The sequence below is a fragment of the Garra rufa genome, chromosome 25 (assembly GCF_049309525.1).
Source record: "Garra rufa chromosome 25, GarRuf1.0, whole genome shotgun sequence".
NCBI classification, from domain to species: Eukaryota; Metazoa; Chordata; class Actinopteri; order Cypriniformes; family Cyprinidae; genus Garra; species Garra rufa.
Genome location: NC_133385.1, coordinates 1,155,701 through 1,167,238, shown reverse-complemented (window position 1 = coordinate 1,167,238; position 11,538 = coordinate 1,155,701). Strand labels below are relative to the sequence as shown.

Genomic DNA, 11,538 nt, shown 5'->3' with positions numbered 1-11,538 from the left:
TAGTGCTTTTATTGTGTTTTTATCATTTTATTAGTTGTTGTTGTTTTTTTTAAATATGTCTAAATAGCTTTAATTAATTTTAATTCTTAGTTTTAATTATTTTAGTACATAAGTTAAACTTGCCGTGGAGATAACATTTTTGTTCATGCCTTCATTTTAATATTTTTTGTTGTTGTTTTTGTTTTTAAAAATACTTTTTTTTTCTACATAAATTTTAATTCAGTTTTAGTTTGTTTGTAGTTTTCCACTTGTTAAAAACACCTTGTTAAAAGTAGTTGTGTATTATGTTATATTATATAAGATTTTTTATACAAATATATATTTTTTTAAATATTTTGCATTTATTCCTTAACATTTGTCTGTTTTATGCTTCTTTATTTATTTTTTTATTATCTTTATTTTTTTTTGCATTTTTACAATTTTTTGTTGGTTTTGAATATGTCTCTATAGTTTTTATTAATTTTAATGTTTTTATTTTTTATTTTTTTACGTTAAAGATTTTAACTTTTTTGGTTTGTTTCAGGCCTTCATTTTAATGAATTTTCTTCGTTTTAAAAAGATCTATATATTTTTTCTTTATTAATTTTAATTGAGTTATAGTTAAGTGTTTGTTTAGTTTGTACTTTTTTTCATTTAACATATTTCTAGTAACAAATGTTTTTTTTTTTTCATGATTTTCATTTTTGTATTGTTAAACTTTGTTTTTTTTATTTTGATTAAGTTTTAGTTATTTTAGTACATCAAGCTAAACTAAATTAAAATGAGAACTGCTGTATTGGAAACTGTTGCCTTTTTAATTTAACATTCATGTAACAAAAGTATTTATTTATGATTTTGGTTTTAGTTTTATGTAACTAATAACTCTGCACCTGTTTCATCACAGGCTCCTCCCCCCACATTTGTTGCAACTGCAACTGAAATCAAAGAAGAGAAGGTGGGCAGACTGACCGAAACAGCCCCGCCCACTATCCAACAGACTCCGCCCACCACACAACAGACCCCGCCCTCAGCAGTTGTTGCGACTGAGATCCAGGAACAAAAGGAATGCAAAGTAACTGGAACAGCTCCACCCACCACACACCAGGCCCCGCCCACAAAACAGGCCACACCCCTCTTCCACCCGGGCTCCCTCAGCGTTCATCTGGGAGAGACTTACGACTATCTGTCTCAGCATATCAACTCTTACTTCAGCAGCTTGACCAAACCCGGCCCAGACTCTCACCCAGAGACGCCTCGCACTGAACCCTCGGTCTCTCTCGGGAAAGGACTCGGGAGTCACTTGAGCTACATTGGGAGCTACATCAAGCCGCTGGTCCCCCGCTTCAAAACTGAGCCCAAAAACACACCGCCGGAGCAGGATGAAGCTGCTTCTGCTTCTGATGATGCTGAACACAGGGAAACCATCCAGAGCGAGGATCAGAGAGAGGAGAGAGCCAGACGTCTGCTGCTCCAGAGAGAGAAGGTACGCATGGATTCAAATATTTGCTGAGATTTCTGAACAATGATGTCTTATGATTCTGAGCAGGCACCTTAAGGCCAGACACTGCGGGTGAATAGGGTAAAAAATTAACTAATAGTTATGACCTCTCTCACCCAGTTGATTGATTACTTTGATAATTGCAAACATTTTTTGTATTACAAGTTTTCTAAAATGTTAGGTTTAAATATGCAACTGAGGCATTATTTAATGAAATATGCACTAATTTGCATACATTTCTAGTACAAAAATGTAAACTGGATGAAGTCAGTTTCAAAATACTTGTTTATTTTATTTTGACATATTTAGAGTAAACATTTTTCACAGAAGGGATTTTGGTCACTATGTGAATATCTGTTAAACTGTGATTTATTCCTGTGATCAAAGCTGAACTTTATTCTCATAGTATTTCGACTTCATTTTTTAGAAATATTTCGACTTTATTCTCAAAATATATTGACTATATTCCTGTAATATTTTGACTTATTTAGACAATTTTCGTTGTAATTCCACTTTATTCTCGTAATATTCTCGACTTTATTCTCGTAATATTTCAACTTTATTCTCGTAATATTATCGACTTTATTCTCGTAATATTTCAACTTTATTCTCGTAATATTATCGACTTTATTCTCGTAATATTTAAACTTTATTCTCGTAATATTTAAACTTTATTCTCGTAATATTATCGACTTTATTTTCTTAATAATATTGACTTTATTCTCGTAATATCGACTTTATTCTCGAAATATTCTCGACTTTATTCTCGTAATATTTCAACTTTATTCTCGTAATATTTCAACTTTATTCTCGTAATATTATCGACTTTATTCTCGTAATATTTCAACTTTATTCTCGTAATATTATCGACTTTATTCTCGCAATATTTAAACTTTATTCTCGTAATATTTAAACTTTATTCTCGTAATATTTAAACTTTATTCTCGTAATATTATCGACTTTATTTTCTTAATAATATTGAATTTATTCTCGTAATATCGACTTTATTCTCGAAATATTATCGACTTTATTCTCGTAATATTTCAACTTTATTCTCGTAATATTATCGACTTTATTCTCGTAATATTTCAACTTTATTCTCGTAATATTATCGACTTTATTCTCGCAATATTTAAACTTTATTCTCGTAATATTTCAACTTTATTCTCGGAATATTATCGACTTTATTCTCGTAATATTTAAACTTTATTCTCGTAATATTTAAACTTTATTCTCGTAATATTATCGACTTTATTCTCGTAATATTATCAACTTTATTTTCTTAATAATATTGACTTTATTCTCGTAATATCGACTTTATTCTCGTAATATTTAAACTTGATTCTCGTAATATTATCGACCTTATTCTCGTAATATTATCGACTTAATCTTGTAATATTTAAACTTTATTCTCGAAATATTTAAACTTTATTCTCGTAATATTATCGACTTTATTCTCGTAATATTTCAACTTTATTCTCGTAATATTATCGACCTTATTCTCGTAATATTATCGACTTTATTCTCGTAATATTAAAACTTTATTCTCGTAATATTTAAACTTTATTCTCGTAATATTATCTACTTTATTCTCGTAATATTTAAACTTTATTTTCTTAATAATATTGACTTTATTCTCGTAATATCGACTTTATTCTCGAAATATTCTCGACTTTATTCTCGTAATATTTAAACTTTATTCTCGTAATATTTCAACTTTATTCTCGTAATATTATCGACTTTATTCTCGTAATATTTAAACTTTATTCTCGTAATATTTCAACTTTATTCTCGTAATATTATCGACTTTATTCTCGTAATATTATCGACTTTATTTTCTTAATAATATTGACTTTATTCTCGTAATATCGACTTTATTCTCGTAATATTTAAACTTTATTCTCGTAATATTATCAACCTTATTCTCGTAATATTTAAACTTTATTCTCGTAATATTATCAACCTTATTCTCGTAATATTATCGACTTAATCTTGTAATATTTAAACTTTATTCTCGTAATATTTAAACTTTATTCTCGTAATATTATCTACTTTATTCTCGTAATAATATTATCGACTTTATTGTCATAATATTATCGACTTAATTCTCGTAATATTTAAACTTTATTCTCGTAATATTATTAACTTTTTTCTCATAATATTATCTACTTTATTCTCGTAATATTTAAACTTTATTCTCATAATATTATCGACTTTATTCTCGTAATATTATCTACTTTATTCTCGTAATATTTAACCTTTATTCCCTTGATATTATCTACTTTATTATCGTAATATTATCGATTTTATTTTCTTAATATTATCGACTTTATTCTCGTAATATTTAAACTTTATTCTCGTAATAATATTATCGACTTTATTGTCATAATATTATCGACTTTATTCTCGTAATATTATCGACTTTATTGTCATAATATTATCGACTATATTCTCGTAATATTTAAACTTTATTCTCACAATATTATTGACTTTATTCCCGTAATATTATCTACTTTATTCTCGTAATATTATCGATTTTATTTTCTTAATATTATCGACTTTATTCTCGTAATATTATCGACTTTATTGTCATAATATTATCGACTTTATTCTCGTAATATTTAAACTTTATTCCCGTAATATTATCTACTTTATTCTCGTAATATTATCGATTTTATTTTCTTAATATTATCGACTTTATTCTCGTAATATTTAAACTTTATTCTCGTAATAATATTATTGACTTTATTGTCATAATATTATCGACTATATTCTCGTAATATTTCAACTTTATTCTCACAATATTATTGACTTTATTCTCGTAATATTTAAACTTTATTCCCGTAATATTATCTACTTTATTCTCGTAATATTATCGATTTTATTTTCTTAATATTATCGACTTTATTCTCGTAATATTTAAACTTTATTCTCGTAATATTATCGAGTTTATTGTCATAATATTATCGACTTTATTCTCGTAATATTTCAACTTTATTCTCACAATATTATTGACTTTATTCTCGTAATATTTAAACTTTATTCTCGTAATATTATCAACTTTATTCTCAAAATATTGTCGACTTTATTCTCGTAATATTATCGACTTTATTCTCGTAATATTTAAACTTTATTCTCGTAGTGTTTTGACTTTATTCTCGTAGTATTTCGACTTTATTTTCGTAATATTCAAACTTTATTCTCGTAGTATTTCGACTTTATTCTTGTAATATTCAAACTTTATTCTCGTAGTATTTCGACTTTATTCTCGTAATATTATCGACTTTATTCTCGTAGTGTTTTGACTTTATTCTCGTAGTATTTCGACTTTATTCTCGTAATATTCAAACTTTATTTTCGTAGTATTTCGACTTTATTCTCGTAATATTATCGACTTTATTCTCGTAATATTTAAACTTTATTCTCGTAGTGTTTTGACTTTATTCTCGTAGTATTTCGACTTTATTCTCGTAATATTCAAACTTTATTCTCGTAGTATTTCGACTTTATTCTCGTAATATTATCGACTTTATTCTCGTAATATTTAAACTTTATTCTCGTAGTGTTTTGACTTTATTCTCGTAATATTATCGACTTTATTCTCGTAATATTTAAACTTTATTCTCGTAGTATTTCGACTTTATTCTCGTAATATCGACTTTATTCTCGTAGTATTTCGACTTTATTCTTGTAATATTCAAACTTTATTCTCGTAGTATTTCGACTTTATTCTTGTAATATTCAAACTTTATTCTCGTAGTATTTCGACTTTATTCTCGTAATATTATCGACTTTATTCTCGTAGTGTTTTGACTTTATTCTCGTAGTATTTCGACTTTATTCTCGTAATATTCAAACTTTATTTTCGTAGTATTTCGACTTTATTCTCGTAATATTATCGACTTTATTCTCGTAATATTTAAACTTTATTCTCGTAGTGTTTTGACTTTATTCTCGTAGTATTTCGACTTTATTCTCGTAATATTCAAACTTTATTCTCGTAGTATTTCGACTTTATTCTCGTAATATTATCGACTTTATTCTCGTAATATTTAAACTTTATTCTCGTAGTGTTTTGACTTTATTCTCGTAATATTATCGACTTTATTCTCGTAATATTTAAACTTTATTCTCGTAGTATTTCGACTTTATTCTCGTAATATCGACTTTATTCTCGTAATATTTAAACTTTATTCTCGTAGTATTTCGACTTTATTCTCGTAATATTATCGACTTTATTCTCGTAATATTAAAACTTTATTCTCGTAGTGTTTTGACTTTATTCTCGTAATATTATCGACTTTATTCTCGTAATATTTAAACTTTATTCTCGTAGTGTTTTGACTTTATTCTCGTAATATTATCGACTTTATTCTCGTAATATTAAAACTTTATTCTCGTAGTGTTTTGACTTTATTCTCGTAATATTATCGACTTTATTCTCGTAATATTTAAACTTTATTCTCGTAGTGTTTTGACTTTATTCTCGTAATATTATCGACTTTATTCTCGTAATATTTAAACTTTATTCTCGTAGTGTTTTGACTTTATTCTTGTAGTATTTCGACTTTATTCTCGTAATATTATCGACTTTTTTCTCGTAGTGTTTCGACTTTATTATTTTGTTTTTCAGGATTCACAGATGAACAGAAAGTTTAGACAGCATTTATTTAAAATGGAAATCTTTTGTATAATATTATAAATGTTGTCTTTGACCAGTTTATTTGAATGCACACACTTCTGAACACTAGTGTATGTGTTGAGGTCTTGTTCACGTGTTGACATGCTCCACATGCTGATCTGCTGAATATGATCCTCTGATGACGTCACACGTGTTTTCTAGGAAAGCTTTGTCAAAAATAAACTCCCACCAGACTCTCGTTGCTCATAACTCCGTTCTCACACATGCTGAAATCTCTCCAGAGCTCTTGAGTGAAGTTATTAGTTAGTGTTCAATCATATAGACACCAGCCTGACCTCAAACACACAACACAAGCCTCATAAAGTCACGCATTTGAACAAACATGAATCCACAAATAATGAGCAGTGCATGGATAATACTGATATTATACACTTTTTTTGACCACTTTCATTTTTGCGTATTTAAGAGGAGACACTGCAGGCAAAAATGCTGTTTTTTTTAATGCACCTGTCAAGTTTGAGATTTTGGACTTTTTGGTGTTTCATGAAGTGTTTTTTCAGACTAGTGGAAAGAAAACACCCAAAAGACACTGTTAAGTTTCTTTTATAGCACTTTATCTATTTGTTTCAATAGATTTCAATCACAATACATATTTTTAAAGGCCAAGACTTTTTTCTCCTACACTGAGCCATAAATCTCCACTTCAGCAGCACTTACACACACCACACTTTACACTTTTATCCCTGTCTATGTCCTGAAGGATTTTACAGAGGGATTTGTTCAGATAGAATTTGCTGGATTTTATACAACATTTTATTCCCTTAAAAATGCTAAAAAATACATTGTTTTCTGTCAAAGTTTTTTCTGAATTACGAAGTGGCAAAATGTGTCTGTAAACACATTTGACTCTAATATGTCAAAAAAATTAAACATTTTGAATCTGACTTCATCCAGTGTTTAAAATTTTTGTTCTAGAAATGTATACAAATTAGTGAATATTGCATTAAATAATGCTCATTTGCATATTTAAACCTAACATTTTAGAAAACGTGTAACACAGAAAATGTTTGCAATTATTAATGTAATCAATCAACTGGGTAAGTAAGATGATAACTATTATTATTTTTTTTTATTTTTTTTACCCTATTCACCTGTAGTGTCTCATCTTAATAGAAATGGTTTAAAGCAAATAAATACAAAAAAAAAAAAATAGTTGGATAATGTTTGAAATATCCACATTTTCTGAGGATAAAATCTGTAGTTCTTCTCTGGAAGCTGTTATTGTCATTACATAATTTTGGCCTGTTATGAAATTGATGTTATTGTTATTTTTAACTAGACAGCAGCAATCTGGCTCAAATACATGAATCCTTTTTTTTTTTTTTTTTTTTGCATTTTAATTTGATTTTTTTGTATTAAGCAAAAAGCATGTCTAGTTAATTGAAATCATGAAACTTATACAATTTGACAACAATTTATTAAAAGTTTAACAAAACATCTAAATTATTAAGGTTCCTAAGAAATGTTTTATTTTTCTTAGATTCTGTTTTGTTCATATATTCTTTTTAAATAATCAAAAGCATCTGTATTTAATTGAATTCATAACAACTAATTTTTTAAACAGTAACAGAGCCATAAAGACATAAAACACTAATTTAATTAATCTAGTTAATCACTTCCAAAATAAAGGTTTTTGTTTACATAATGTAGGAGTGTGTACTTAGTATATTTACTATTTGTGTATATATAAACACACACACAAATGGTGTATATTTTAAAAATATTTACATGTATATATTTTTAACGATAAAATTAATTTTATATAGAAATACATTTTTTTGTATAAACAACATCTTTTTCTTAAATATATCCATGCATGTGTGTGCATTTATATATACATAATAAATAAAAAAAACTTTTAAGGTGGGACTGATCGTGATTCATCACTGCACGGCATTATTTTAATCTAATGAAAATTAAACAAACCCTTTTTGTCAACAAAGTGCTGCAGAGGTTTACTGTTAAAATTAAAGCATGAAAGAAAACATGTGATTATGCCTTAAATTATGTTTTCATAATAATTGTATTAGTAGCAGTGCTAGTAAAACACATTCAACTGTGCAATAGTAATATATTTGTCACAATTTCTTCAAGTTAAACCGTGTTATTTTAATTCATTATCTTAATTATGAACACACTAAGTTGCAGCGTTTATTGCTCTTTGTTATTATTCTTATTATTCCTGCTGTATTTTTGCTGATCAGACTGAGTGCTGAAGATGAAGATGAAGATGAGGATGGTGTTGTGTGTGTTTCAGATCATCGCTCGTGTGAGTGTGGATAACCGCACAAGGGCTCTGGTTCAGGCTCTGCGGCGGGCGTCAGATGTGCGGCTCTACATCCGTCGGGTGGAGGATCTCAGTCTGCATCTGCTGGAGTTCCCAGAAACACGATTGGTGGCCGTCCAGGTGAGCCTTCGCTCCATATACTGTATGTGTGCTGTAAACCACACCACAAGACCACTAAACCAGTCTAAAGCAGCACAGGTATATTCCTAACAATAGCCAAAGATCATGTTCTGTCAAGATATTTTGTAAATTTCTTACTGTTGATACATCAAAACTTAATTTTTATTAGTAATATGCATTGCTAAGAACTTCATTTGGACAACGATTTTCTCCATATTTAGATTTTTTTGCACCCTCAGATTCTAGATTTTCAAATAGTTGTATCTTGGCCAAATATTGTCCTTTCCTAACAAACCATACATCAATAGAAAACTTTTTTTATTCAGTTCACAAATATCTGTCAGTGAGGAATGAAAACATGTTTCCTCTGAATGAAGTTGATTTTTCTGACTCCACTGGCAGATATTTGTTCTTGTTTAGTTCATACACTCACTTAATTTTTTTGTAGTATGTACAGCAAAATATATTTTCATATTTTGTTTTGTGAAATTAAAAAAAACTTAATTTAAATCTTAAATGTTAGATCTTAAATTTTAATGTAAAAAAGTTTTAAAAATTTAATATTACGAGATTAACGTCGAAATTAAGAGAATAAAGTTTAAATACTCTGAGAATAAATTTGATAATATTACGAGAGTAAAGATGAAATATTACGAGAATAATGTTGAAACATTTTTAGTATGAAGTGGATAATATTAGGAGAATAAAGTCGAATAATATTAGGAGAATAAAGTTGAAATATTATGAGAATAAAGTTTAAATACTCTGAGAATAAATTTGATAATATTACGAGAGTGTAGTTGAAATATTACGAGAATAATGATGAAACATTTCGAGAATAAAGTTGAAATATTACAAGAATAAAGCCAAAATACTACATTTCGACTTTATTCTCAGAACAATTTGACTTTATTCTTGGAATATTTCGACTTTATTCTCATAATTTCAACTTTATTCTCGTAATATTTCAACTTCACTCTTTAAATATTTCGACTTCATTCTCGTAATCTTATATATATATATAATGTATATAATTTTTTTTTTTTTTTTTTTAAGTGGCACTTTTTTGTTTACATGTTAAAAAAAAACTAAATGCTCCATAATTTTGATGTGAATATTGCTTAGTAACATGAAAAACATAATTAAAATGAAATAAACAAATTCACTTCATAAAGATAAAATGAGGTGTGTTTTGACTGCAAATATCATGAGTGTGATCGTGAGGAGGATCAGTTTTAGTGGAACATGAATGTTTGTGAAGCGCTGCGGTGGGTTTTGTGCTTCTGTTGCTGTAGAGGAAGATCAGATATGAACCTCTGGATAAACACATCTGTTAAATGAATAAAAGTAAGCAGATATCTCCATGTGTTCTCTGCAGGAGCGTGCGATCCCGTGTCTGCTGCGTCTGCGTCAGGCCGGTGATGTGTGTCTGCAGGCTGCGGTTCGTCAGGCTCTGGCTCTCCTGGGATACATCGAACCCGTAAAGAAGCGCGGCGTCCGCATCCTGGCCATCGACGGAGGGGGAACCCGGTGAGAGTCTTCAGAGCCTTTAAGAGCTCCTTAAGGAGACAGAAAAACTGCAATACAGATCTGTGATTATTTACACTTCTAAAGGCTGTGTTTCACTTTAAACACGATCACAGTTCACAGTTAGTGTATATCAGGGATGTAACCATATTATCAATATTGTGATATCAACATAACAAAACTGTCTCCATATTATCACGCTCACATTACAATTTGAAACGTTTTTAAAATATATTTAAATTTCTTATTCTAGCATAAAAAGGTCTTTAAAGTTGTGTTTTGGGCCGTTATGCTTTGGAACAGTATCTGTCAGACAAATGTAAACCGAAAGCACAATATGACTTTATCTCTTTCACAAGTCTGTTTTTAATACTACATTTATATAACTTGATTCTTGAAATATTTCAACTTGATTCTCATAATTTCAACCTTATTTTCAAAATATTTCGACTTTATTCTCGAAACATTTCGACTTTATTCTTGTAATTTCTACTTTATTTTCATAATATCAACTTTTTTTTCGAAATATTTAGACTTTGTTTTCATAATTTCGACTTTTCTCATATTTCGATTTTATTCTCAACAATTTGACTTTTTTTTCTCATAATTTCGACTCTTCTCATAATTTCGATTTTATTCTTGCAAATTTCAAATTTATTTTCGGAACATTTAGACTTTATTCTCAAACATTTTGAGTTTTTTCTCGTAATTTCAACTTTATTTTTGAAATATTTCAACTTTTTTTCTCATAATTTTTACTTTGTTCTCATATTTCAACTTTATTCTCGAAACATTTCGACTTTATTCTCATAATTTTGACTTTATTTTCGAAATATTTCGACTTTTCGTAATTTCCACTTCATTCTCAAATATTTTGTTCTCATGATATTTCAGCTTATTCTCAAAACATTTAAAAAAATTCTTATAATTTCAACTTTATTTTCCAAATATTTCGACTTCGTTATTGTAATTTGGACTTTATTCTCATTATATTTCGACTTTATTCTTGAAACTATTTGACTTTTTTCCTCGTAATTTCGACTATTGTCAATTTCGATTTTATTCTTGCAAATTTAAACTTTTTTTTCGGAACATTTAGACTTTATTCTCGAAACATTTTGAGTTTTTTCTCGTAATTTCAACTTTATTTTTGAAATATTTCAACTTTTTTTCTCATAATTTTTACTTTGTTCTCATTTTTCAACTTTATTCTCGAAACATTTCGACTTTATTCTCATAATTTTGACTTTATTTTCCAAATATTTTGACTTCGTTATTGTAATTTAGACTTTATTCTCATTATATTTCGACTTTATTCTTGAAACAATTTGACTTTTTTCCACGTAATTTGGACTATTGTCAATTTCGATTTTATTCTTGCAAATTTCAACTTTTTATTCAGAACATTTAGACTTTATTCTCGAA

At 28.1% G+C, this 11,538-nt stretch overlaps 1 protein-coding gene across 1 annotated transcript in view; it reads left to right on the top strand.

The window, feature by feature from the left end:
• LOC141302204 (calcium-independent phospholipase A2-gamma-like) overlaps positions 1-11,538 on the top strand; it is a 37,709-nt gene that overhangs the window by 2,817 nt on the left and 23,354 nt on the right. Inside the window, exons 2-4 of the mRNA XM_073832385.1 lie at positions 884-1,462; positions 8,437-8,586; positions 9,965-10,116. Of these exons, the coding sequence (XP_073688486.1) occupies positions 884-1,462; positions 8,437-8,586; positions 9,965-10,116 (881 nt within the window). The remainder of the gene's footprint in view (positions 1-883; positions 1,463-8,436; positions 8,587-9,964; positions 10,117-11,538) is intronic.